The following is a 27,778-nucleotide window of genomic DNA, read 5'->3' as shown; positions in this document are numbered from 1 at the left end:
TGCTCTGAAGACTTCTTCCTGAAGCCTTTGGAGCCAAGTGGCCGGGTGAGTGCTGAGACAGGCACTGACAAATGCAGCAGGCGGGGCATTCTCCTCTTGCAACCTCTGAAGAATGCCATGGCAAATGATAATTCGGCACAATTATAGGCCCGAATTTGGAACATGGCCCTGTACTGGGATGTGACCATGTTCTTTGTATGCCTCCAAGGCAGTGAGTGTGTATTACAGGCAGCTGCAGTGATTTTTTTTTTTTTTTTTTTTTCTGTCACGCATTCTTGAGAATTTTTATTAAGAAATGTGGTGCTTCTGTGGTTTGTAGTAGGAACTTGACAATTTCTGGGAGAATGGCCCTGGTGCTAGGGAGCAGTGATTGAAAATCCAGGCAAATGTGGGCAAGCACAAAATTTTCAAGGATAGCTACTGTTTCTTGTGTCTTTCTCAGCATAGCTTGTGCTTGACCCCAGGTACTCTGCTAACACAGTTCACGTACCACTGCTGCGTGATCCAGCTCTTCTGGGCAGGGCACAAGCCGCCTTCTGTTTCTGTCACATGGGTGCTTAAAAGAAAGTACATCACAGGAAGGTGAGTGTAAGCTTGTTTTTAGTCTGAGGAACCTTGAAGTCTGAACAAACTATTCTGAATGTTCTGACCTGCTATGAGTTAAACTTCAGTTTTATGGAAGATAACCTCAGCCTTACCTACAAAGCCATACAGTCCCCTGGAAAGGCTGTCACTGTCATTCTGTCTTCTGTATGACCCACTTGTGCATTTTCTGTAGTATCTTGGTGTCTATGGCAGTTGTCCAGAGGGCTGACTGGATGGGATAATTGCTTGGCTGTGCTGCCAGCTCCCGTGGCTAATTCCCCATCCTGAGACCAAAGCACTGTTCAGTGCTGGGCAGGGTCTGCAGCAGCACTGATGCTGGTGTGGGGGCAGGTCTGGTGTGATGGCAAGGAGTGTTCCTGTCCTTTAAAGAGGGCTGGGAGATTTGATCAAAGAAGACTTAATGTTGTGGTAACTGAGATTTAGAAAATAGTTTGTGCATGTTGCTAGCCACACTTCTATGGCTGGTCCATATATCCTAGCTTGTACACACAGTGGTTGAGACCTAATGAGTGGTCCATCCTTTAGTGTACAATAAGTGTCTCTAGCAAACTTTTTTTTTGCTTAATATCTGTCATTAATATCAGAACAGTTTTGTCTGTGGCTTACAGGAATCATCTTTGATCTGTGATGGATTAGAGACAGACTGGCTTTTTTTTTTTCACCGCACTAATTAACATACAGCCATAAAGACCTCTATATCTGAATAAACAGCAATAACTACTCCTTAACTAGTTGTTGAAGAGGTCCCTAAGGATTTGAAGGATTCCTGCCTGTGCCTCTTCCTTCAGGTCATGCTTCCTTATGGTCAAAGATGTTACAGAGCCAAGACCTTGTGTGGACTGCAGGTGCTCAGACCATCTGGGATTCTCCCACACTGCTGAAGTTGAGCATCTAAAAAGTTAATGTCATCTGTATGTTTCTGGTTTGAGTTACTTAATATCAGAAAGGAAAGACGTCAGTGTTGCCTGGGTGACTGAACTGTCATTTCCTCTCCTGTCAGGTCTGACCTAGAGTTCTGTGATTATTTTGGCATAATTGATTTGTCCCTCACTTTCTCAATGAGATTTGAGGGTGCCCTCCATATGTTAGGTGTATTAAATCATTCTAGCAGATGCATTCTTGTGCTGGGAACCATGTGGTATGCAAGTGTGAATCTCCCATGCTGTCCCACAGCACCCAGGCGTTGGTTCAGTTGTATTTTGGGACTCCCTGGGCTTGAGTCTCCAGTATGCAGGTATATTACAGCTCTGGGTGCTGTGGCTGCAGTGGTGAGCTGCCTCACAGAGTCTGCAGGAGAGGTGAGAAAGTGATAATTTAGGCATTGCAGTTTTGACAGCTGTTAATCCTCATATAAGAAGTGTTCGGATTTTTTCCTCAGCCTCTAAGTACACATTCTGTTTTCTTTCACAGTTTTTGGTGCTTGACTCCCACAGTGAGGTAGTTTAAAAACTAGACAGAGATAAAGGAGGCAGGAAGAATGATTTTTGAGGAAGAATAGGGTTGGGATAGTGCTCTGAACCAGCTCATAGGGTCACAGATGCTTGTGTTATAGGAGGAGGAGAGTAGATGAGGAAGGAAGGAGTGGTACAGCAATTATCTGTTTCTACAGCTATTAGGCATTATGTCATTTTAGCAATAACATGTAAAAGCACTGTGAGACTGTTTCATAAAAGGTAGCAAGCTTTGCATATCTGTTCATGTGGATCCTAGTCTCATTCCAAGATATCTTATTTCAAGTTGCTTTTCAACAAAGAAACTAGAAAACTAGTTACTAAAATTGTCACAATACCCAAAGTGGTGCTCATTTTCTTGAGGTTTCAGTGTTACTGCACCAGTGCAGAAATGCTTGCACCAGTGTATTATGCTTTTGCTGACACAGGAATTAAAACCTGCCTCTAGCCACGCATGAGAAGAAAACAGAATAAGTCGTGAAATTCTGAAATCCTGAACTATTGGTTTAAAGTTCAGTTTTAGTAAATGGACCTAAAAACGGGTGGTTATGATACTCCAAAGATATACTGTGTGTACAAGCTACTGTGTCATTCCTGATGGGTCTGGGTGTCATCATGAGTTCACAGATTACTTTCAGGAGAAAAAATGACAAATTAGTAACAACCTAGTGGTTCTTATTGATACAGCAGTATGCATTCAAAGTCATGCACATTTACCTGGGAAAAGTGGGGGATTCTTTGGAAATGAAAGTAGCAGCTTTTCAGGAGACAGGGTACCAGTATGAATTAATTTTTTTGAGACTTGAAGGAAAAGAAAACTCTATTTAGAGATGTCAGGCAGGAGTGTTGAATAACTCTTGAAGAGCATTGACTGACACATGTTCCATCTGGCCCTGGCTTCACAGTAACCCTTGGGGTGCTCTCTGAGTAAGAGCGTATATATCCTTTGATACTGATCACAACAAGCAGCCAGTCTTCTCTGAGTCCTCAACAGCCAAAGGTTAAAATGAAAGCTAATGCAGAATGATTCTCACATCTCCTTCCCTCTCCATGAAAACTTTCCACTTTGCCTATATTGTTTATCTACATCTGCCTTGTTCTAGGGTTGTACTTTTGGTGAGGTGGCCAAAATTAGCATGGTGAGGACTTGGCTGAGAGGAAAAGGGTGGGGAGAGGGAAAGCAGCAGGCAGGAAAGAACTGTCTTCAGAGGTGGTGGGAAAGGATGATAAAAGCACAGTTTACTTTGTTCAGAATTAAGAGAGCACGCATGAAAGCTGAAGGCTGATATACCCTTTAGTTTATATGAAAAAGATGTTGGTTTTGGACCGCTGTTATGCTACCAGTGTAGCACCTTTTAATGATATATAATTTGACTATCTGAACAAATTAAATGCAAATATCAAACAAATGCACAACACAGACCTCAAGGGGAGTTTATGGAGGATCTGCTGAAACACTGAGATTGTTGCTTGCTGATTCTAAAATACCATGGAGTTTATCAATTGCAGGATGAAAATTCGGTTTGATGTAGTACAGATATGTTAGTTTGCAGTTTCCAGCAAAGCTAAACTAAAAGAAAGGAGTTGGGAGAGGCAAGGAACGTGTGCCTTGCCAAATGGAAAGATGGGAGAGGCTAAAACTGGCATGTACTGTGTGGGAGTGCACTATCCGCTCCACATTTTACCCCATTAGAAACACACACAGAGGAGAGTGTAATGCCTCCTTGCAGAGTGAGGCTGGCAGGCTCCAGGATTACTAGGGCTCTTGTTCCACAAAGTTTCTCTTGTTTCTCTGGTTTTGGGATGAAGATGGTAATAGGTGTACTGAGTTAGAACTATTTTGCCATTTTTCTTCACCCAGTCTATTTGGTTCACTGCTATGCCGTGCTCAAAAGCTAGCCATGTAAAAATTATAAACTTCATCCAGGCTTATGCTGGCTAATGGGATTGGCAGAGGGTGAGAGCAGCGTTAGCTCAAATTCAGTTAGGCTCATGTTGTTGCAGGCAGTATTTGGGAATTTGCTTACTTGTTCTGTGGTATGCTTAGTTTTTATGGATTCTGTATTGTCTTGAAAAGTTCTTTTGTGTTAATATTTTGCTAGTTGGAAGCTGCTAGTCATCATGGTAGTTTCACACTTGGTGCTGCAGTGAGACATGGCATGGCTTGCTAGTACTGTCAAGCATGTTCAAGCAGAAATAGCAGGTTTTTATGGGGAGGTCTTTGTTATAACTTCATTTTCTGGATACTGTCTAAATGCGTTTATGCTTGAGAGGTTTCTAGGTGGGAGGTATGCCAACTCTCCAGTCCTCATATCTTCTAATTTTTTTTCAGAATTCTATTAGACATAACCTGTCCCTGCACAGCAAGTTTATTAAAGTCCATAATGAAGCCACAGGGAAGAGCTCTTGGTGGATGCTCAATCCAGAGGGTGGTAAAAGTGGAAAAGCACCAAGAAGAAGAGCTGCCTCCATGGACAACAGCAGTAAACTTGCAAAAGTCAGAGGTAAAGCATCCAAAAAGAAGCCTCCTCTCCAGTCTGCTCCAGAATCCACTGCTGACAGTCCTGGCTCCCAATTCCCTAAGTGGCCTGGGAGCCCGTCCTCAAGAAGCAATGAGGACTCTGATGTGTGGAACACCTTCCGGCCTCGAACCAGTTCCAATGCAAGCACCATTAGTGCCAGGCTTTCTCCTATCCTGACGGAGCAGGATGACCTCCACGATGAAGAGCTGCTTCCTTCTCTAGTGTACTCCAGTGCATCCAGCAATGTTCCACCAACCGTGACTGAAGAGCTTGAGCTCATTGATGGGTTAAATTTGATGTCTCCCAGCTCATCTGTGTTATCTACCCAGCAGTCTGCCTCGAGTGGTCAGATCCAGAGAGATTCCAGCTTTTCCTTGCGGAGCCCGAATGCAGCTGGTCAGACCACTACTTTTGGCAATTCCCTCTTTAACCCTGTTGATATCTCACTGCAAAGTTCTGTCAGCCATTTCTCTGCCCCTCAGACCTTGGAAGCACTTCTGACACCCAGCTCACCTCCTCCAAGGGATGTTATGATGACTCAGGTGGATCCAGTTCTCCCGCAGACTGGTAACAGGATGAGCAGCCGAACTCTTCTGCTTCTAGGTGGACAAGCCACCCAGAGTAAGATGAGCTCAGGCAATCCACGAGGAAAGCCTACAGAGCAGCAGGCAGAATCAGTCGGTGCCAGTGTTTTGCCATCAACACTTCCCATAGTAACATCACCTCAAAACACTGCCAGCATCTCCAGTTTGAAGGCTCCAGTTTCTGCCACAACTGCCCAGTCAGTCCAGCTGAGCAGTCCACTACTGCTTTCTTCTGCTAGCCCTGCTCCCTTGGGATTTAACCAGGACAGGCTGCCCACTGATCTGGACATTGACATGTACATGGAGAACCTTGAATGTGATATGGATTACATAATCAACAGTGAACTCATGGATGGAGAAGGACTGGACTTTAATTTTGAACCCATTCTGTCTACTCCCAGCTATCCCAGCACCTCACAGGCCTCCAACCACACCTGGGTACCAAGCTAACTTCAGGAGCACAAAAAGGTAGGTGTAATTATGTAGAATGCTACAGCTCGTTAGTGGGAACAGCCCTGTCTGGGATGGTTTCTGTGCCTAACTCTGCAGCAGTTAAAGATACATCTTTGGAAACACAGGTGCTCCTTAAGTGAAATCTGCTGGGAGAGCCACAGTACCTTTTAGAAGGAGAAAAAGCTGTGTAAAGGTAGGTAGATTTAACTTAGCAGGTAATAAACTCCTTTATGGAGTAGAGCAGCAACCTGAATGAAACTCCTGTTGTCCCTCATTACCAAAGATGACTGTTAGAGGATGTCGGTCTCTTCCATGCAATGCCTATAGCTCTGAAGTGACACAAGAGCATATGCTGATTCCATAAATAAAGACATGATCCTGTATGTACAGAACAGTTGAACTGAGCCAAGCACATGCTATGTTTCTATCCAGGTTATTATTCTTGCAAGATTTTCTATAGTGTTAGTTGCAAAGCTTGTCTGTCATGACTGCCTGCTTTGCCCTGTGTTTAGCAGGACACAATCACTATCAGTTATCAGACCTTCTGCCCTTCCCTTATCTGGGACAGTGTCTGTAAAGTCTGGTAAGCTGGTTCATCAGCATTAAGTACTGAATTGCTTATATACCCATTATTGGAGTGGGAAATAGGAGTATGCAGTGTGAATGGAGGTGGAAGGAGAAGGGATATGTTAATGCTATTCCATGCACAACAAAGCTGCCTCTTCAGTGATCTTTCTTATTTGCACAAAAATTTCTACAATCAGTTTGGTCAGTGTATATGAGAACAAGAGTTAAAAATATTTTATTCTGTGAGGGTGTGACACCCTGATTTGAAGCTCTTTAACCACCGAGGCAGTTGAATTAGAGGGATGGAGATGCAGGCATACTTCGTACTTGGAGCTCAGTTAGCTAATAGAAAATGGACAGTTTCTTTTATGGACTGGAGCATAGGCTGGATATTGAGTGGAAAGTGGAAGCCTTTCTAAGGATATTTCCTGTTTAGAAGGTAGATCCTGTATTTGTTAATATTGCAAATTGTGCTGGTTTTGTCTGGGATAGTTTTCTTCACAGTAGCTGGTATGTGGCTATGTTTTGGATTTGTGCTGAAAACAGTGTTGATAACAGGGATGTTTTAGTTATTGCTGAGCAGTGCTTGCACAGTGTCAAGGCCTTTTCTGCCTCTCACCCCACCCCACCAGCAAGTAGTCTGGGGGTGCACAAGAAGTTGGGAGGGGACACAGCTGGGACAGCTGATCCCAACTGACCCAAGGGACATCCCAGACCATGTGGTGTCATGCTCAGTGTATAAGGCTGGGGGAAGGAGGAGGAAGTGGGGGGACGTTGGGAGCGATGGTGTTTGTCTTCCCAAGTAACCATTACATGTGATGGAACCCGGCTTTCCTGGAGATGGCTGAGCACCTGCTTGCCGATGGCAAGTGGGGAATGAATTCCATGTTTTGCTTTGCTTGCATGCACAGCTTTTGCTTTACTTATTAAACTGTCTTTATCTCAACCCACGAGTTTTCTCACTTTTACCCTTCTCATTCTCTCCCCCATCCTTCTGGGAGGAAGTGAGCAAGCGACTGTGTGGTGTTTCATTGCCTGCTGAGCTTAAACCATGACACAAATTCAGCCTCTAATACTGGCCAGCTGAGCAGGCAGAAGTAAGGGCAAATTGCAGATACTGCTTCAGTTGTGGGAAGCCCTTGGACTTCAGAATGATGGAGACCAAGTGAAGTTATCATGTACTTCACCTTAATGCTCTTTCCTAGGGATCTGAGTAACCTGAAGGTGGTTTAGACTAGGTAGCCTCTGGAGGCCCATTTCAACCTAAATTTTCTGGTGATTTTTGCTGCTGTTCATGCTGGAGACCAGATATTAAGTTAAATACTTTTCTGCTCTGCCCCAGTACAGCCATTCTAGACAACTGTCTTGGGTCTAGATAAAGTGAAATACTGTCATGTGAGCTGGTGGTACCTTAAACCCTGTGCATATACTGATACACCACTCTATATTGTCTTTTTAAACATAATTTAACTCTTATTCCAAGTCCCATCACACTGCTTAGGATTGCATTTATTAGTAACAGTCTTCTGTCTGTATGTAACAAATCTCTTTACTGTAGAGAGAGGGAGGATCAAGCAAACTTTTCTGTTTTGTTATAGGGCTTTTTGTAGTCTTGTACATTTAACTGTGTTCTTGCTGAATTACTGAGTGGCTGTCTTAACTTGAATATCCTAACTTTAGGTGGAATATGGAAACTCAGTTTTGATTTCAAAGACAAATTTGACAAAACGTTAGCATCCTTCATCTGTGTTTGGACTGTTTGCAAGTTGGTGACAGAGGCTGTGGCCTTCTGAGTGGTGTTTCCACTGGATATTGTTCTGAGCTTTTGTATTGGGGTGGGGTTTTTTTCATACCATGCTAGGGCAGGGCATCATATGTGGGGAATACATTACTTAGCAGGGGTGAAATGTTTTTCACAGGAGTATTTTTAAAACATATGCAAGCTGTCCTGCAATCCTGAGTGCATTAATTACTTGGGCTGGATAGACAAGACTGCTGTCTACAGAATACCAGGCATAGATTATTTTAAGAGTGTAAAGCAGAGAAACTGAGGGAATGTTTATCAAAGAGTAGATTCTAGTACTGGTGAGGATGTGGCTATAATGCTTAAGAGGGAGAACATGAGCTGTTAACAGCATGGTTATGTTCTTGCTCCATATTATTATTCCATACTTAGCATGTGAATTGCTTAATCAAAACAGAGGAGCTATATGATGTTGAAAATCCTGGATTTGTTTTGTTCCATGTGTGGAGTTGAAGTGATACTTTGTGGGAAATATGCTGGACACATGCTCACTAAGAAAGGAGAGATCTGGAACAAGTTCTGAACCAGTATTGTGTTTCAGCAGAAAGCGTAGTTCCTGCATGCCTCCCAGTGAACAATTCTGGCAGCAGTACTGCACCTGAAGAAGTGATGCCCTGTTCAGTGTGCTTTGTTTCAAGCCTTTTATTCTGTCCTTAGATTATGTTTGCTTTTTCTGAGCTTTGCAAAGCGTTTCAGTTTTGCCTGTACCCTGGAATCCATGGAGTGGGATGAAGGAGAGCTTTTTCCCCAAAGGAGAGCAAGTACTGTGTAAAATGCTGTGAAGACAGAGGTAGGTCAGAGTTCTAAGAAAGGGAGAACAAGGTGCATGTAGAGGGAAATTGGAGTGTTCCTGGAGGCCAGGAAGGACCTTAAAAAAAGAAGGCAGAATGTTTTCCCAAATCTACAAGTTCCTAAACCAAGTGAGCTGCAAAGATCAGTGTCTGTGAGGAGGTCAAGATTGTGTCATCTCTCCCTTATCTGAATCTGTTACTGCAGTGTGTTACTAGGGTCCCTGTTTGGAAATCACTGTTCAGGGAAAGCATGGATGCCGCTATATATTGTTCCAGTGTGACAAACTATTTTCCTTTCATATCCTTTCAATGACTGTGTTTTTTTCATGTTAAATTCACACTGGCAAAAGTTACTCTGTGTTCACTAACCTAAAACTGTCCTGATTAGTTACAGTGGGTTTAACCTGTAGCCTTCTGGGTCAGTTATGGGTGTAATGCCAAGCATAAACTGTTCATCAATAGATGCCATCTGATTTGAACAACCAGAGTGAAACTGGAGCTGGAGAAATATTTCTGTTTGTGGGCAAGAGAAGATCTTTAGGAATAAGTACTTGGGAAGTCACCAGATAGTTGATGTTACTCATGGTGCTCAAAGCTGACATTACTTTATCCCCTACTTGCAAGCTAAAGAGCTTGTCCACAGTTTCACCAGGAGTCTGTTTGAACTCTGTGTCTCTTTGCTTGGAGATAGAGATCAAACATTGAAACTTTGGCTCTGCCCAGCAGCAATGCAAACCCCACAAACCTAGCATTATGTAGAGAAAGTAAGCCAGTGTTTGAATACTTTCCTTGACTAGGAAAAACTATAAATTCTACAATTTCTACTGCTGTTGTAGCTGTGGCTCTTGTAGTTGTAAACCTGCATTGACTAGTTAAGGCACTGGGTGTGCAAGCTGCACAGAGTGATTTAGGGGAGCCTTAGTGAACAAGGTCATGGAAAAAGGGTAGCCACAGCTGGAATTAGACCATGGCATGCAGGTGCTCAATCATGGGCAACCACTCTTGCCTTCAGCACTTAATGCAAGTGTCCTCCATTCTGGTTGTGGGAAGTGTGGGTGTCTCCCTGGCTGTCCCTGAGCAGCTCAGGGACTTTGGGCTTGCTCATCTACCTCTTATGTATTTCTGCAAGCCAGTAGGAGGAATACCTGGGACTAGAATTGCCTCTTTTGTACAGTGGTACAGTTTGTGCCTCATTGAATATAAAGTGCATCCACTCTTCTGGTGGACATTAGCTAATGATCTTTAGTTCTTCAGTTAGACTCCCTATAGCTTCATAGCCTGGAGGACTCTATCCCTTGCCCAGCTGGGTTGGACTCATGGTTTTCCTGCTGTGCTCTGATTCCCTTTGGTCCAAGCACTATTTTTCTATCTGCCAGAACATTAATGAATAAATAAAATCCCCATCAACTTGCAGTTTCCCTAAGTAGTCTGTTAATTTGGCATCTGTTTTAAGTTACTGTCTTTTCTTGTTCAGGGCTGATTCCATCTTGTAGCTTCTTTCCCTTTCCACAAGTTTATTTCATGTTCAATGTTACTGAATGTAGCTGATGGGATGACCTACATTTCTGCTTCCCGAAGTGGATCGTAGACCTATGGTGAAGGTTTTATGTCAGTGTCTTCAGTCTGCTTAGACCTATTCCAAGGCTTGTTTGAATGAGTTGTGGCAGTTTTGTTGAGGTGAGGCAGACCACCTGAGAAGGGATCTTTAGACTTGTGGGGGAATTGGATACCTAAGAAATGTTTAATTATTTGTAGGTAGATACAGGACTTCTTTAAGTGGGTGAACATAAACGCTTTTAGTATATGGTCTCTAAAAATCCCTTTTCTTAGTCTTTACCAATTAATATCTGTGGTTGCTTAAGGTGAAGAGTAGTTTTCCTCTTCCTTGCTGCTTTCCTGCAATGCCTCTGGTGTTAGCCAAGTCCTTCTTTAAAAACCTCCTTATCTTGCAGAGCTGTGGTGCTGTCAGCTTACAGGAGGAGTGCTTACTTCTGACCTTTGCACTTTTGTCTTTGTCTCAATCATACTCTGAATCTTGGAGCTGAGCAGTTGCATCCTCCACTTGACTCTCCATTGATCAAGGTATCTGGTGACCTGTGATTGTTCCTTGCTGGAAGTTGGCATCCTTTGAGCAGCAGGGGCTGAATGATAGTAATTAACTCCTTATCCATGTGTCCAGAATGTCCACTGAAGCTGAGACCTAACATTCACTCTATTTTTCTTCTTCCTAGTGTCCTTCAGGTTTTGAACATTGGGTTCTGACTTCACTTATCACCCCTGGCAGAGAAAAGATGAAGCACGTTGGATTCGGTTTCCCTGCACACCACACCTTGGGCAGAAGGGGCTGCCCACCTGGGAAGAAGGGACAACCTGCATCTGGCTGCAACAGGAAGAGTTTAAAAATAATAATCCTGTTATGTGCCACAGCTCTTCCTACAAACCTGACCCTGCCTTGGACCATTTGGAGAAACCCTGGACTGTACATGTCCAAAGAGGAGCCTGGGTAAAAACCTCAGCCGGAAGACTCTGTGCCAGGCAATAGCATTTTCCCATGTGAAGAGTTGGGTTTGCTGGAGGAATCTCAATGGCTATCCTCTATCTGCTATGGCAGAAAGTCTCCCGGTGCCTCAAGACTGGCAGAGGGCTGGCTGTGCTCTCACTTGGCTTGCCCTCTGGGACGAAGTAGTTGGATGTTTTGATTAAGCCACCAGATGTGCACTTGGTATCCCACAGACTCGCAGAGGGATTGGAAGGAGTTTGTTGGTGGAAGCCTTGTGGGAAAAGGGTGCGCTGTTTCAGGGGTTGGTTTCAGTGTGCCTGTCGCTGGAGTACCCATCGTCGTTCTGCAGGAGGGTGGTGATCATGGTGTAGAAGGCTTCCTCTTGTCCACCTGAGTGGAACAGGAGGACATCGAGTTTTTCACTGTGCCAACTGAGCCCCATTGAATCAGAAGCATGTTTCGCGAAGTCCCTATGCTGTTCTCAGCACTTTCCCGATACACCAGGCTGCTGTAAAATAAGCACAGGTGCTAATAGCTCTTTCTGGGACATAAAAACATCATTTAGGGTTTGTTTCTGATCTGTCTTGCTACAGCAGAGAAATGGAAAGCCTGGGTGTGGCCTTAACAGAGCCCTGGTTGCTTTTCAGAAGGGCATTTTCTATAGATGAAATATTTTTTTACAAATCTGGGAACTTTCTACAGTGAATATGAAGCCAATGTTAAGTGTGTCCCCATTAGGCGTATTAGGCATCTCTCCCTCTGAGAAGGTACCAGTGACAGACTTCTTTTTCAGAGCTGTATTAGGAACAAATGCATTTGATGTTTGATAATGTATATGATTGAGGGGAAAGAATTGGCAGGTCCCCATGGTTTCAAACCACCTTGGGGAGGAATTGTACATTATTGTAATCTATATGTAAAAGTAGCTGCAAATTACATAGAAGCTTTTCTAAACATTTTTAAATATATATTATATATTTTAATTGAAAATGAGATTATTGGATTAAAAAAAACCCCACCCACATTTGCTGCATCTGTCCCCTTGATACCAGATAACACTACAGTATGGGAGGGGACAGCCCTAAGGCATTTTGGGCAAAAAAGCTGAAAATGTCATTAGAAAAGTGGGAAGGGCACCACAGTGTAACTGGGGAATGGCTGCTCTCCCCAGAACAGGCAGAAGGCGCCTGCATGGCATGGCACTCCGCCACAGCTACTCAGTCTCTCTCCTTGACTGGGCACTCCCACCGAGCCAAAAGCACGATGTTAGGGAATGCTAATCATTAACAGCGCGCTCATTCTCAGCTAATCCCTTAAGTAGCTGGACTGCAGCTGATACATAGAACAGATTCCCTAGTCTGCTAAGAAGATGGTGTGGACTGGAGCATGCTAGATCTGCTGACACTCTGGGTAGCCCTTATGGGGGGCACAATCAGTTGTATTTGGTAGCTTATTTTTTTGGTTTTCGAAGGTTTTTATTTTATTGCTGAAGTTTTGCTACTGCTGGGGAACTTGAAGCCAGTAGGCACACCCTTGGAGATGTGCCTGGGATCTTGCCCTGTCTCTTTGTTCTTGCAGGACAAAAGCTAGGAGTCAAGTGGTTAGTTCAAAGCATTAGCTGACATGTTCTTGTCACCTTTTTGGTGTTTGCAGTGGCAGGATCTGTGGGAGATGTGGTGCTTTCATGGTGTCCCAGTAGGCTTGGTCTGGCAGAAAGCCTCCAATCTTTCTGAAGATGGTGGTGGCTTCTGTTCAGGTTTGCATCGTGCGGTGCAATGAGCCATACTGTTCTATCACCTTGTCTGCTCTGTTTTCATGGGTTTCATTTCATTTTCATTTGAGTGGAGATTGGAACAGGAGTGGTTTTTCTAGTTACTTGCAACAAGGAGTCTTCAACAGTCTTATCTTTAGCATGCTCTGCCATCAGAGCCTTTGAATAGTTTGATAATCTTTGCTTTGAAGGCTGCCTTCATGGCAGACCTCAGTGATATGTTTCAAATTTACCCACAATCTGCATGTCTGGCCACACCTCATTGTAATAAACAAAAAGGCAGATCCTAAACTGGGATCCCAGATCTTGCAGACTTGAGTCATGGATGCACATTCTCACTGCAGTTAGTTTGATACACAAATGGATAGATACCCTTTCCACAAACACCTGATGGCATGTGCCTCACATAAGAATCAGCCATTCTGGGCTGCAACTAATAGATCTGGTGGGATTTGTGTTATTGGTCACATAATATGCCACCTCGTCAGCTTGGGCCCTGAGGAGAAATGAATCCTGTGATCTCCAGAGCAAGTTGATGCTGCATGTGCTTTGCAGCCATGTATCAAAGGACAAGACACCGGTATTTGTGGCCGTGTTATGTGTGAATCTCTAGCTCATTTCTCATGAAAAGGGAGCTCAGCATTAGGAAGGACAATATTAGTAACCAGTGTTTCAGAACTGTAATCCAAGGTGAGTTGTTTCTGGGTGGGTTGGTCTGTGGGGAAGGCTGTTCCAAGGTGTCCCCTAGGTGTGACAGCACTGGGGACCTGGCCTGACCTCTGGCTGCAAAGACCCTGGGGACATAGGACATGCTCTCAGCTACTGCACATCCTCAGCCTGTTCCAGCTGAAGGAGCTGCAGCCCAGGTACACCAAGGGTCATCATGTTGGTGCCCTACAGTGTGAGTTCATAAGAGACCTCATCCTTTTATTAAGGAATGGAGCGCCTGTATTCCCCCACCTCCATATTCCCAGGCCAGACCCCTGGGGAATTGCCTGTGCTGGAGACAGGAGCACCTCTGGCTGGAGTCCTGCTGTACCAGTTGCTGACAGTGACATCTCTGTCTTGCAGCAGTCTGTGCAGGTGCTCTCTGTCTCCTCAACACAACAGGAGCTGACAGTGGTTGAAGAAGCCTGAGAGCACACTAGTGCTGAGGATGGTGTTTGGAAGACGAACAGTGCTCTGGGTGTGCTCAATAAACCATGAATGTAATGTTGCAGGCTCAGGCAAGCAGCTTAGCTTCTCATTTGTATGTGTAGCAGGATACCTTGGATCATAGGCACAGAGGGCAGAGATGCAGAGAATTTGGGACTTTTCCAGCCCCTTCTCAAATAACTTCCTTTTCATAAACCTTGAACTTTTCTAGCCTGGAATATTTTCTCATAGGACGTAGGAAACTTTAAAGTTCCTAAACTGCTGCTTGCTGACAGGGGGCTGCTCAGTACTTGTCCAGTTTTTTGTATTCTTGCCCAAAGTGTTTGCTGCTGGATTCAGGATAGTGTCTTGGTGGATCTTTGTTCTGCATTAGCGGCACAGGCCCTGTACTTGTGGACTATTTTTTGCCCTAATGAAGGATTGGGCTGGGATTTTGACAACAGTTGTGAGCTGGGTGGGGAGGGAGGGGTCCAATGACATGGGGAGTGATGCTCCTGGATAAGTGCCTGAGGGGAGCGGGCAGGGGACTCCTGGCATGAAGCCTTACATTGCGCTGTGTGCATTTTCCTTGTCCTCACTGAGCTCGGGTAACAAGTTTCTTCATCTCCAGAAGATCAAATGCCATCTTTCACAGCGTAAAGCCATCATGCAGCTCTGGGCCACGAAGGATTTGGGTAACTAGGCCTGTGGAGCCTAGTAGGAGGTGGACGTTGCTTTTATTTACACCTGGGTTTAGCAAATTGCTTGAGCCTTCTTTATACCTTAAGCACTATACTCCCAGCTTCCTGTGAGAGTTTGGGAATATTGAAAGCTTGTTGGAGCCCTTAATTTTCCTTGTTGGTGTGTCTAAAACATGTCATCCACTACCCTGTGCTGCTTTAAAAAAAGCAGTCAAATCATCCTGGTAAGTGAGAGGGATGAAAGCAGTGGGAGCATTCCAGAGCCCTGGTGTATTCATAAACAAGGCTCATACTAGAAGCAAGTAGCACTAATCAGCTTTTCCAAAGGAAATGCCTAGAAAGCTTTTATGTAGATCATCATTTGTTAATTTTCTTACTTATTTGCTTATTTATAGCCACACTCAAATGCTTCAGGGCTAGCCTTGCTCCAGGAATGAGAAACCTGTGTCTGGTACCATGGTTAGGAGTACCTTGGGAGTGGTGTCCTGGATTGTCACCAAAATAATGTTTAAGTTTGGATCCATTATCAAAAAAACCACAACAAATCAACTTTGGGACATGAGCGTGAACAAGGATAGCTTAGGGTTTGCCTCAGTTGCATGTCTAATGAAAACCATGTTCTAATTAATGTGGGGGAAAGCGAGAAGGAGGTGATTCCTGAAGCCTGAAAGGTCTGTCCATGTGAAAGCTTGGCAGCATGTGGTAACCCATCACCACAGTTGCTCACCCTCCAAGAAAGGGATCCTCTCCAGTAGCCTTTATGTCTCTCCCCACACCCCAGTGTGTCCATAGTTGATGGAGAACAATCTCTGATGTAATCAAAATTGCATCTATATTGTGGTATAAAGCAGGGACAAGAGGCAGCAGAAGCTGAAGGTTAAAGAGCTGAGGGTGTTGCATTTATGGTTCTCTGGCTAAGGCAGCATTATGGTGTGTGGTAGAACTGGATGTTTGCAGCTGGTTCCGTGGTGCTCGGTGTGGTGCTACCCTGTGGTGCTCCCCAAGGTGCCTTGAGAGGTTTGGCTATGTAGGAGATGGGTCACTTCACCTGAAAGGAACCTTCTTCATAAGGCAAGGGGGATGGTTCTGTGAAATGATGCTTCCAGCACAGTGGAGTCTTCATCTGGTGCGATCACAGGAAAGGTTTCTGCATTGCTAGCACAGACGTCTGCTGCACACAGGGCAGGCATCACTAGCTGACATAGTTTCCACCCCATCCCCTCTGCACTCTTTCACCCATTTCTCACAATAAATTTTTTTACATAATAAATCTCTGCTTTTGTTTGCTCTCTGTAGCAGTGTAACTTCTGAACCATTACAGGCTCTTTGTTACCATCTGTGCTAGCAAGACTGTAGAATGTGCTAGACTAGGGGGGAATGTTTGACAAATAAAAACCTGTAATCCTCTGCTCTGTCTCATGCGGTTTGTTCTGTTTCCCGGGTGAGGACCAGTTATTTTTTTCCTTGCTCTTGGCTTCTTTCCTCTACCCTTCTCACCTGTTAGGACAACTCCTTGGTGAAATGCCCCTTAGCTGGCCATGGGTGGAAGAGTTGTGGTGTGACAGCCCACAAAGGCTCCAGCATGCTCTGCAGGGTGTAGGGCCCCTTGTTACAGCTGACAGCGCCTGGGGACCCATGGGGTTACCAAGCCCTGGAACTGACCTGGAGAGTTTTAACCTCTGCAGGACTAGTCTGGAGTCATCATAGCCCCTTCATTCTTTGCCCTTCTAGACCTGAGTGCAGAAGATTACTCTTATTTTTTTTATAGCTACATTCAAACATCTGAGTGTCAGCAACTGTACCAGTTATCTCTAGGAATAGAGATGGATTTGCTGCTACTGTCTTTTCAGCCATCCCATTCACAAGCAGATGCTGACAATTAGGACAGATAAGCATGTATGTGAGCTTTTATCTTTGTTTGCATACCCCAAATCCTCCATCAGAAGAAGGAAAGTTACTATAGCTGGGGAGCATTTTTGATACTAGAAAATACTGGCTTGGAGATGCCCATCCAAGGGGACATGAATATCAGTGGAAGCCAGGAGCTGATCATTCCTTGGGACTGCTCAGAGGTGGGTAAGTGGGTAAGAAGCCTCTCTAGGCTGGGGAAGTTTCAGCTAGGTACCTTAAGGGGTCCTCCTTTGACATAAGGCAAGTATGAATGAAGATACAGTCTGAGCCAGCAAAGCAGCTTGCAAGGAACAACGTGGTGGAGTTCTCAAGTCAAAACAGCATGACGTTCCAGCAGGTCTGCCTTCTTGCAGCTGGGATGAGGCTGGAGAATGCGCTGTCCCCCTCTGCCCTGGGGGTGCTTTGTGCACCACAGTGGTCTTACAGAAGATGGAACTGATTCAGAGCCATGGTCATGCTCATTGGAGTTGAGGCAGGTAAGATACCAGAGAAAACGGGGGAAGGAGTGTAGAGCATGGATTCCACTGGCCTGGTTAGACATGTGGAGATTAAGTTGGGAATGCTTTTAAAACTGCTGTGGAAAAATCTTCATTCAGGAAATTGCACAGTATGTGTACGGCCAGAAAACTTGCAGTCAAAGCCATGGATACTCAATATTCAATAATATCTGATAAAGAATACCACTGAAAAATGAGTGTTACAGCAGTTAATGCAAATAACTCTGTAAGTGATCTTAAGGCTCCTGCTTCAAGATTTAAGCCAGTCTCTGAAAATGGGGGATTAGGAGAAGATCCTTAGAGGAATTGTCTGTCCCTCTTCTGTTCCTTAGGCACTTCTTAGAGCTTCCTAAAAGCACATAATGATAGGTGCTGTTGGAGAAACAAAATGCTGAGGGTGGATTTTGCAGTTGTTGATTGGATCAGAGTAGATATATTCAAAACTTGACACAGAATGGGACCATGCATTCCCCCCAGTAGCTGTTAACACTTTGTATGCCAATTTGAGCATTGGCATGTTAAGCCAACACTTAAGCATTGCCAAGGAGAGCAAAGCACAGAATAGATGCCAGTCCGGGACCTGGATGCCTGGTCTCGGGGTCACTTTTGATGTGGGTGACACCATCTGCAGTAGTCACCAGGAGTCCTGCTGTGTGTCACAGCCGTGCTGTGTTCTGTCCTAACAGCTCTGTGGGTTCAGTGCACCTTGTTTGCAATAGGTCACCCTTTACTGCAGTCTTGGAGACATTGTAGCTCTCCTAAGTTGTCACCATAAGCATTTTGGCCTATGGAGTGGCTGCCTGCAGAGCAGCAGTACCTGAAGACAGTGCAAAAACTTCACCAGCTTTCCTGCTCAGCTTAGTTCCTGGCCAGAGACCTGCTTTGCCCCAGATGCTTGCTGGTTGATGAACTCATCCTGTGCTACCAGTGATGGGACCATGTGTGAAACAGTGCTGAAGTCTGAAGTCTGTTGCCCTATTTCACATGACTTTTGTGGTGAAGTAGCTGGTGCATGGGGGAGGCCATCTGGGAATGGGGAGATGGTGGGGTGCATGCTGCCTGCTCTAGAGCTGTCCTAGCAGGACAGTTTGTCCCCAGCCCCCATGTACTATTTTTTTCCCCTGCACTGCTGTGGTAAGACCAGAAGCCATAGGCCTGGCTTTTAATGGGTGGGTTGTAGGAGCTGTGACAGTAACCATTGCTGCAGTGTGGTTTGCTGTTCTCTGCAGGCTAGGACACACCATTCCTCCCACCACACAGCTTGGGTATGGCTTGGCTCTTATAAAAGCAGTCCTTGCTGTGCATGCCAGCATGCCGTTCTGCTACAGGCTGTTCCAAGAAACTCAGTGACTGCCTTGGACGTGTGCCTGCATCCTCCCCTCAGTAATTCCAGGTAAGGTCACGGTGGCCTGGCTCCCACGTGAGTGTACTGGGCATCCTGGAGGGTTCCTGTAGAGGAGAGGTGTGCCAGGCTCTGGCAGCTCTCCTCCTTCCAGCCACAGAGTAATAGGAATTTCCTAGTCCAAGCAGATGAAGGGTGCAGGGGGCACTGGTGCAGGGTCCCAAGCATTGAAGTTGTTGGACTTGTGGTGTGCCATGTGGCTTAGTCATCTGCTTACCTTGAGTGGTGTAGTGCTTGCACTGCCCTTCCCAGAAAGTCTCAGAGCCTGGGCCTGAGTGAGTGCAACAGCTTTATAGCCTGGCCAGGCACAGGAGAGGAGCAGTGGGGGTTGATAAGATAAAGGACCATCTCATGTTTCAAAAGCTAAGCTGTAGTTGCTGGTGTGGGTATAGAACTACCTTGAAGTGTCTGGTCGACAAGATCCTTACAGCTTACTCCAGTGACACAGTCCCCCATTCTTAAGTTCTTTGCTGTAAGACCTACTTGGTACATGATAGGAACTTCACTGGCTCTGCAGGGATGGGAGTAGGTGGCTGCTTCATCTTTTGCTTTCTAGTTCTGAGATCATGTGGGAATGTTTTCTTCATGTCAGGGAGGCTGGCAGTCTCTCCTGGCCTTGCCAGCAGCTGTGCTGGTTTCTGGTCAGGGTTGACAGCCCATGGAACCCTTCATCTTGCTGCTGTGACTGGTGCTTGTTCTGCAAGCGGGAGCTGCCCCAGCCCCTGCAAGGCAGCTCTTTGTGCACCACGGAGAGAGATGGGGGGCAAGAGGGAACCTGCTTTGCATCTCCTGAGCATGGGCAGCCCTTTACCCCCAGCCAGGGCCGTGATGTCACTGCCTTCTCCCTTCTCTCTCTCCAGCAACGTGGGGTGATGGTGGGGGGTGAGGATGGTGCCGGTGACAGCATGCTGGGAGCCAGCCCCGGGCTGCGTGGAGCTGCGGATGCGCTGCTTGCTGCAGGAGCGGTGAGCTGGTGCAGAACTGGCTGCTGTGGCTCATCCCGGCCCTTCAGGGGACAGAGCTGCTTTCTCAGGGGCAGGGGAAAGGCTGGTAAAAGACCTGGCAGGCAGTCAGGCTGCTATGGTTAAACACTGCAACGCCTGACAGGGAGCAGCACACTCTCCTGCCCCTATCTGTGCCCAGCCCTTGCTGGGGCTAAATGATGGCACAGCAGTGCCTGTCCCAGTATGGTCAAGCCAATCCTGGTGGCAGCTGTCCTAGCACCAGTCCTGGCACCAGTACTGCCCAGCACCAGTTGTCCTGGCCTCTTACTGTCTGGGCATCAGCTTGGCCCATTACAAGCTGGCCCAGCCCCAGCACAGGTTCTTCCAGCCCATGCTGCAGGGAGGGCAGCTGTAGCATGGTGGGGGGAAGAGCAGGGCCTAGTTTCTGGCCTTGCTTACTGAGCACCTGCTTGTGAGTGTGAGCAAAATGCTTCTTCCTCAGCTGCAGAAGCAGCACCCACACCTTGCCCAGCCATGCCAGGTACCTGGCAGGGGAGAAGCCAGCTCCTTCCTCCAGCACCCTCTTCCTTGCTGGAGCACCACAGCTGCTTGAAAACCTTCCCTCTTTTCCTGTTGAACATACACCACTGTGGGAATTGCTCCTGTGAGCATGGGAAGAGGACACAGCTGAGCTGAATAGGATGGGTCCAGCCTCAGTGACCAGTTACTAGCCCTGGACCAGAGCTGTCAGTGCAGGACCCCACTGTGGTTGGGAACTTGGGTTTCCTGGAGCTGGAGCCATCTGGGGCTGCAGCCAGCCAGGCACTGCTGCCCTGCCCTCAGAGCAACTGTGGTAGTTTGGATCCCTGTCTCAACAGCTAAGAGAAATAAAGCACGCATCCATGTCAAACATAATATATTTATAGCAAAAATAGGCTTTTTCTGTAGCTTCCATACACAAGGTTTTCTCCCTGTACATTTACGCAGTAAACAGGTCGACTGAAGCAGCGTGCACTGGGCTGACTTGACAGCTGCCCTTGCTTCAGGCTCCCACTTATCACAGGTGGACTCATTCCCCTTCTGTGGCTGCTCTCTGGAACCTGTACTGGATCCCTCGTACCTCCCCAGCCAGGGACTGCAGCCTGGGCAGGAAGCAGCCCTGGGATGGGGTGGAGGAGTGGTAGTGCTCCTGTGCAGAGGGCAAGGCTAGTATACCGGCTGCAGGGAGCCCAGGGAGTCCCCCAGCCCAGGTTCAAGGCAAAGCATCCTGTAGCTCACCTGTGCTGACTGCAGGTTCCTCTACCATCTTGCTAAGCAGCAAGTGACTGGGCACAGGACTTCAACCCTTTCATGATGGTAAGAAGATACAAGCCACGTTACAAGCCACGTTAACTCAGGAAGCCTCCCTTGTTCCTCCTGCCTTTCTGCAGAGAAGGGGCTTTGTGGCAAGCTCCTTGAGGACTGCTCAAAGTCCCCTGCAGAAACCTCCAGAGCCTGAATGCTGTCAGAAATCTTCTCACCCTGCTGTCAAGAGAAGGCAGAGCACTAGAGCACCCTGCCAGCAAGAGCTTCACAGTTTGGAGTTCACCTGGGTCATCGCTTGTCCGTCCCAGAGGGGTTTGGCACATAGACCTAAAGGGCAGGACACACAGGCAGCAAGCACATACCCTTCCAGTCCTGGGCTGGGAAAGGGCCCTTGCTCAGAGCCAGCACACATCTCTGCTTGATCATACAACTCAGGACAGTGCAATGCATCCGCAAGCTGCCCATGCTGTTTCCAAGCAAGATGCATCACCCCAACAAGGCCAGGTGCTGAAGGATGGCTGGCAAGCAGAGCAGCTGCTGTAGCTCCCCTCTGCCCTCCCTGCAGCAGCCGAGGCTCCTGCAGGACCTGGGCGAGGAGCATCCCTCTAAACCAGCTCCAGTCCCCTCCCATCTCCCTCTCCCCCTGCGTCTTTGGCAGTCCTCCTTGGACAGGTTCAAGTCTCCAGCATCACACCAACATCTCAGCAGCACGGACTTGCCTCACAGTTTGGTAATTGCACGTAATGGGGCTGTTCAGTGAGCCCCACAGGGGGAAAAGAAAAAAAAAAAAAAAAGAAAAAGGAACAAGGCAGTCAAGTAAACTAAATTGAGTAATCCCGCGCCATCTGTCCCAGCATGATGGGTCACGCATGAGTCCAGGAAGAAAGGATGCTGCCCGGCCCTGCCGTAGCGCAGCTCCCCACCATCTAGGAGATCATGTACTGCGTGATGGCCTGCAACGCGTACAGCAGCTCTGCCTGCATTCGGGCTTCCAGGATGAGCAGGTTCACGTGGACCTAAGGGGGAAGCAAGAGAGGTTCAGGCAGCCACAGTGTGCTGTGGGCAGCACTGCAAGCAAGCACCCACCTGAGCTAGGGAGTCTTTTGTCATGGGGACAAAAATGCCACCAATTTTTCCAGCACAGGCAGCTGCCCTTTTTGCCTCCTCCCAGTCCTGCAGGTTGTGGTTGCCTCCCAGAGCCACATGCTGGGGAGTCCCCAACACACTTGGCACCAGAATGCCGGGCTGGCACCAGCACAGTCCCTGCCTCTCACAGCAGCCACTCCTGCGAGTTACGGCTGGACCGAGGGCTCACCGGGAGGCACTCACTGATGGGGTAATGGCCTTGGAAATCCCCACGCTGCTAGTAGCCTCTGTGCCCATCACACTGTGGGCAGCCCCTTGCCACCCAGCCAGTTTCCATTTCCCCCCAAGCTTCCTCAGACTGGTTTGGTGCCTCAAAGGTTTCCCATACACCCCCTGAAGCTCCCCAGCCTGCACTCTCCCGGCCCCACCACAACCAGTCAGAGCCAGGGGCCAGCTGTCCCACCTTTTCACTGTGCTTGAACTGCTTCCAGAACCTGTCAAACATTTCTGGGTTTGTCTTCTCTGGGTAGCAGGTTACAGTTTTAATGTAAACTTTGAGCATTCGCTCCAGGAGCTGATTCACTTCTGCATAGTCGTAATCATCGTACCTGTGGGGAGCACAGGGGAGAGTCACAGCCAGCACCGTGTCCCTGCAGAGCACCTCACTCATGGTCTGCCTGGGGCATGGCCCAACCACAGGGCAGAGGGACACACAGCAGTGGCCACCAGGCACTGAAGCCCCATCCCTGAAGTGCCCTGCCCTGGCCACAGCAGCTGAGCAACTCTTCTCTGAGTGGCCCAACATCCAGGCAGGTGATTCACCTCTGTCTCTTTTCCAAGCCCATCTGCAAGACAGCCTGAGTGCCCTACCCTCCTCCCACCTGGGCCAGCTCCATTTTCTCCCCTGGACCCTGAGGTTGGTTTCCCTACCTAATGCCAAACATGCAGTGGATGTAGTTCCAGATGCCTCGCTTAAAGACGGAGGGTTCACAACCCTGTCGCTTGGCCATGGCACTGCTTTGCAGACCATCCACCATCCGAAACTTCTCATCCAGGAGATGCCCAATGTCAGAGTAGAGCCGGTTGACCAGTGAGAAGCCATGGTCTTCCCAGGAGTAATCCTGTTGAGCACAGCAAGAGGCTTTCACAACTGCAAAAAGGAGCCCAGGGCATGTTCCCAGGAAGAAGGGCTGGAGACCTCAGAATGCAGAATTCAATAGGTTTATTCTGGGGATGGCTCTGCCACAAACCACAACATCCATCATTAGGCAGCTTTTGAATGATTTCGACCCTTGCCTCCATGAGGGTGATGTGAAAAAATGTCAGCAGCCCTTGGAAACAGAAGTCACTGGTCACCTCCCTCTCCCCAACCCTAGTGGGGCAGGTCCCCTCTCAGACCTGAGCTCCCCCGCTCAGGCATTTTGCAAAAGCAGTCGTGCCAGATCCAAGCTGCACAGGCACCCTCATGACCGTCTGCTCCCCACCAGGAGTGGAGAGGAGAGGCGGCAGCCTGGGCTGCTGCCTGCCAAGAGAGCAGGAACCTCACCTGGACTCTGAATACCTGCGTCTGATCCTCATCACGCCGGGCAAAGTCCTGGTATCCAAAGTCAGGGTCCTGCATGTAGCATGCAAGGTTGGTGGCACCGGTGACTTCCCCGTCAGTATCTGTGAGAGGAGAGCACCCCACAGATGGGTCAGAGCGATGCTCAGCTGCCCTGTTCCCAGCCGTAGCAGGTGTCAAAAGCCAGGCCTTGCTGCACCTATTTGGGAAGTGCCACTGCCTTCTTCACCCACCACCAGCATCCCAGGAGCCCCTCACAGAAAACAGACATATAGATATGGGGGAGCAGCACCCAGGTATGCCATATGGACTCCCATGCTGCACACCCACCTCCGCTCCCTGCCCCTCACCTTCCTCTCGGTCCTGCTGCAGCAGCCTCGTCTCCTCCCTGCCCTCGGTCTCCACGTGGATCCTCTGCATGCGTTCACGGAGGGAATCCAGCTCCATGCAGGAGTCCAGGGACTGCACAGACACAGGCGCAGGGGTGAGGGCAGCGGTCCTGGCTGTGCCCCTCATTCCCCTGTGAACCCACCCTCAGGGGCTCACCCTCTTGCGGTTGATGCGCAGCAGCTCCTGGCTGCAGCCGTTGCCGGCAGTGGCTTCGCAGAAGCACTGGTTCCCAGGTGATGAGGCCTTCAGCGAGCCTCGGCCCCCCAGCCCTTCGTCCTGCTCACAGCCACAGCCAAAGACAAAGCTGGCGAGCGCGTGGCAGTGCACCAGGAGGACGACGGCATGCACCAGCTCCGCCAGTGACCAGCTCCACTCGCTGATTTTCAGCAGCTTCTGCAAGACATGGACAGACCAGCAATGTGACACAGACAGGCGAGCAGGGTGCCGGCACCCCCTGGGGATGCTGCTGTCCCCACTGCTGCCCCGTCCCTGGCTGATAGCCCCCCCTAATACCTCAATGTGTTCCTTGGTGATGAGCCATGGCCGGTGTGCCAGGATCTTGTTGATCTCATTGAGGTTGCGGAGTTTGGGGGGGATGAAGTCAAGGCCGCGCAGCCACTGGGGATCACCCCCTGCCCGCAGGAACTGCAGCACGTGCAGGTTCACCAGGTACCGGCACTGGTGCCGAGCAGCTGCCTGCAAGAGCAGCATGTCAGCATCCCCACACCACACTGGCCTGGGGACCTCACGCCCACCTCTTGCCCAACCTCCAGGACATCATGGTTCTGGCCTCTGCAGAGAAGCCTGTGGCACAGGCTGTCTGGTGGAGGGAGAGCGGGGAGCTGAGCGGGGCTGAGCAGAGGCCCCCGTCCCCTCTGGCAGCTCCCAGTGGGGCTCACCATGATGGCGATGTAGTGCCGGCAGTCGAAGGGCAGCGGGCCATCCATGTGCATCAGGTAATGCTGCGTCTTGAGGAAGCTGTCAAGGTACTGCGGGTGGTAGCCCATCTGCTGGGTCACCGCCTCCAGCCGCCCCCGGCTTGCCAGCACTTTCACGAAGAGGAACTGGGGACGCTCAGGGTCACTGCTGGACATCTTCACTACCTGTGGGGAATGCACTCTGCTGAGCTGTCCCTGAAGCAGTCCCTGCTGCAGCAGCCCACACCAGCCAAGCCTGGGCTCTGCGAGGGGAAGGGACTCCCTCTCCCAGCTTGGTGCTCCCAGATGGACACCATTGGGTCAGAAGCCACCGCAGAGGGCTCAGGCTGGGGAGGTGGGCAGAGCACTGCTCGGCAGGATCACTGCTTTCAGGACAGCCTGCAAGAAACACAGGCTGGTCTCTGCCTGGAAGGGCATTGCCTGGTGAGTGGAAGCAAAGGGCAAACTAGGAGTGATGTTTCCTTGCAGCCTTAGATGCAAAGCTGGAGCCTGAGAAACGTGACAGATGAAATACCTCCCAGAACAGAGCAGCCCATCATCCTTACTGCCAGGCCACTGCACTGCTACCACCGAGCCCTCCCACCCAGCACTGGGAGTGGGGGGAGAGCTGAGCTGCTCTTGGGCTCCTGCCCCAACAAGCCAAGGGGCAAGAGATGTCCTGGCAGCCACCATGCAGTCGGGAGCACACGAAGGAACTCAGAGGTCTCCCCATGTGCTGCCCAAGGAGACAGCATGGGAGCAGGTCCTGGAGCACACAGGTGTGTGGCACAGCTGGTGCCGGCTGTGCCCACTCGTGAAAACACAGACTGACAACTTGGCAAGGGGGGTCCATACATTCCCAGCAGTGCCTGCCCCAGCCCTGAACCAGTGCCCCAGCCAAGCACAACCCCGAGCCACACTACCCCTGTCCCTCCTGAGAGGTTGGTGGGAGCAGAGGGTGGGAATGTGCAAAACACACCTGGGCAGCTGCTGCATCCCCATGGCCCCGTTGCCACACCTCCCACCTGACAGTGGGGTCTGCACCCGCAGCCCACCTGCACCAAGGTACGGGCACAGCAGGTACTAACCCTTGTCACACAGAAAGTCACAGCTCCCACTTGTGCATGGGAGCCCAAGGAGCACCCTCAGATGTAGAGGGTGTACCTCCCCTCTGAGGCTGGAACCAAAATCTCCCCTGGAAGTAACTGGCCCTGCTGATACTGCCATCACCTTCCTCTCACCCAAAGGCTGGTGACCACAGTGGCATGGCAGTAAACCAGGAGCACATCTGCAAACCAGTCCCTGCTCCACCACGAGCCCGAGTTGACACTGCTGACCAGGACACACACACAGCCCTCGGAGCCCCGACCAGGAACCCCTATGGCTTGCCAGCAGCTATCTTGCCAATCAGAGAGCTACAGCAGGCATTAATTTCTGCAGTAGCTCGGCGTGCCGCCATAAGGTGACCCAGAAGGTTGGAGCAGCACTGATGGGGACGGAAAAGCCATAGGGCACAAAGCAGAGCACCCCGGGGTGAGGAGGAGGCAGAGCTGGGCTGAGCCATGCAGCAGCGCCAAGCAGGCGCACCCGCAGAGGCAGCGCAGGAAGCAGCTCTGGTTATTTTCTACCGTCCTGCACTTCTGACAAACACACCATCACTGAGTTGTCAAGAGATGTACTTGATACCATTTGGAGATTCCTCTTAGCTTTTGTCCAAAGAGGTCCAAAAAACCCACCCAAACCCCAAATTAAAATGGGGAGGGATGAAGAACACTGGCTGCTCTGTCCCATGGGAGAAGATATAAACCAGAAGTAACCTGAAAAAGTCCCCCACAAAGTCCCTCTGCTCATGGAAATGAGCTGCCCTGAGGACACCCATGAGGCTACAGCCACCGGTCTTCTTCTGGTGGGCAGAGGTGGAGGAGCTGGGAGCCCTTGGGCTCCCTCCTGGGTGGAGGCGGGCCCCAGCAAGGAGCCGTGGGACCAGCCCAGGGCTCTGCCTCCGGGGCCACCAGCTTTCCTCGCTCAGCAAGTTCAGGTGGCGATAGACCAAGGCACCAGGCAGACATGGCTTGGGAGGGGAGAAAGATGGAAGGTTGCAGGGCAGCCCCCCACCTCAACCCCCTTCCCCTGGCAGGCTCTCCTGCCTGCTCCCCGCAGCACCGGCTCAGACCAGGGTCTCTCCCACCAGCACCACCAGCCACATCACCCTGGCCTTGCTTCCCCAACCTCTCGCATTGTCCCCAGTGCCACCTTCCTCGCCCTCCCCGGCCATAACTCTCCTCCTCCCCTACAGCCACTCGCAGCCCTGGGCAGCGGGAGCATCGCCCCCCTCCCCTGCGGCGGGGGCTTTAGTGTGTCCAAGCTCCCTGAATCCCAGCGGGCAGCCCGACCCCCGTACCCACCACCAATCTCACCCCCCTCCCTGCCCGGGCTGGTGCTGCCGGGGAAACGACGTCCCGGTGCTGCCCGGCCCGCCAATCGCCGGGCAGCAGTTTGCATGTAAAGCAGGCAGGAGGATGGAGGAGCCCAGCCGGTCCTGCGCCTTGCCACCGAGAGCAAGCCCGGGCAGCTCCGGGAGCCACGGGAGAGGGACCGGGGAGCCTCACCTCGCCCCCGCCACACCCGGCCGGGAAAGACTCCGCAGTGTGAGCCCCCTCCCACCACCACCCCCCCGGGGCTCCATCCCTCCGAGAGGGGAGACCGCGGCTCCGCCGGTACCGGTGGCTCCGCCTGTGATGCTCGCTGGGGACGCGACAGCGGCGGGCACCTCTCGCCCGACCCCCCACCCCGGTTCTCGAGGGGACGGTAGAAGTGCTAGTGTCCGCGGGAGGGGTCCCCACGGCGGTGCCGGGCCCGGTGCTGGCGGCCGGTAACCGGG

General features: G+C 49.5%; 2 protein-coding genes across 3 annotated transcripts; one reads left to right on the top strand and one right to left on the bottom strand.

The window, feature by feature from the left end:
* The first annotated feature begins 4,393 nt into the window (after positions 1–4,393).
* On the top strand, positions 4,394–16,291 carry FOXO4 (forkhead box O4). Its single transcript, XM_026848590.1, has 2 exons — positions 4,394–5,631; positions 11,010–16,291. The coding sequence occupies exon 1, from the start codon at positions 4,471–4,473 to the stop codon at positions 5,611–5,613; it is 1,143 nt and encodes a 380-aa protein (XP_026704391.1). The 5' UTR covers positions 4,394–4,470; the 3' UTR covers positions 5,614–5,631; positions 11,010–16,291.
* A 4,865-nt stretch (positions 16,292–21,156) lies between these two features.
* Positions 21,157–27,518, bottom strand: LOC113479901 (sestrin-3-like). 2 transcript variants are annotated; one of them, XM_026848289.1, is made up of 8 exons: positions 24,880–27,518; positions 24,494–24,676; positions 24,137–24,373; positions 23,941–24,052; positions 23,591–23,694; positions 22,960–23,150; positions 22,493–22,637; positions 21,157–21,959 (listed from the first exon to the last, which is right to left on the bottom strand). In XM_026848289.1, the coding sequence occupies exons 1-8, from the start codon at positions 25,072–25,074 to the stop codon at positions 21,870–21,872; spliced, it is 1,257 nt and encodes a 418-aa protein (XP_026704090.1). In that variant the 5' UTR covers positions 25,075–27,518; the 3' UTR covers positions 21,157–21,869. The 2 variants fall into 2 exon arrangements, with proteins under 2 accessions (XP_026704090.1, XP_026704089.1); XM_026848288.1 differs by having other exon boundaries at positions 23,576–23,694; positions 24,880–27,515.
* Between the last annotated feature and the right edge of the window lie 260 nt (positions 27,519–27,778).

This window comes from Athene cunicularia, assembly GCF_003259725.1.
Source record: "Athene cunicularia isolate RWA chromosome 4 unlocalized genomic scaffold, athCun1 chr4_part3, whole genome shotgun sequence".
In the NCBI taxonomy this organism is placed as follows: domain Eukaryota; kingdom Metazoa; phylum Chordata; class Aves; order Strigiformes; family Strigidae; genus Athene; species Athene cunicularia.
This window is presented reverse-complemented; position numbering and strand designations above follow the sequence as displayed.

Excerpts from the sequence above, each read along its gene's own strand:
- FOXO4 (XM_026848590.1), top strand. The coding sequence starts at position 4,471 with ATGCTCAATCCAGAGGGTGGTAAAAGTGGAAAAGCACCAAGAAGAAGA.
- LOC113479901 (XM_026848288.1), bottom strand. The coding sequence starts at position 25,074 with ATGTCCAGCAGTGACCCTGAGCGTCCCCAGTTCCTCTTCGTGAAAGTG. Across the intron at positions 24,374-24,493 it reads TCACCAAGGAACACATTGAG|AAGCTGCTGAAAATCAGCGA; the intron begins GTATTAGGGGGG and ends CATGTCTTGCAG. Across the intron at positions 24,053-24,136 it reads TGCGCATCAACCGCAAGAGG|TCCCTGGACTCCTGCATGGA; the intron begins GTGAGCCCCTGA and ends GTGTCTGTGCAG.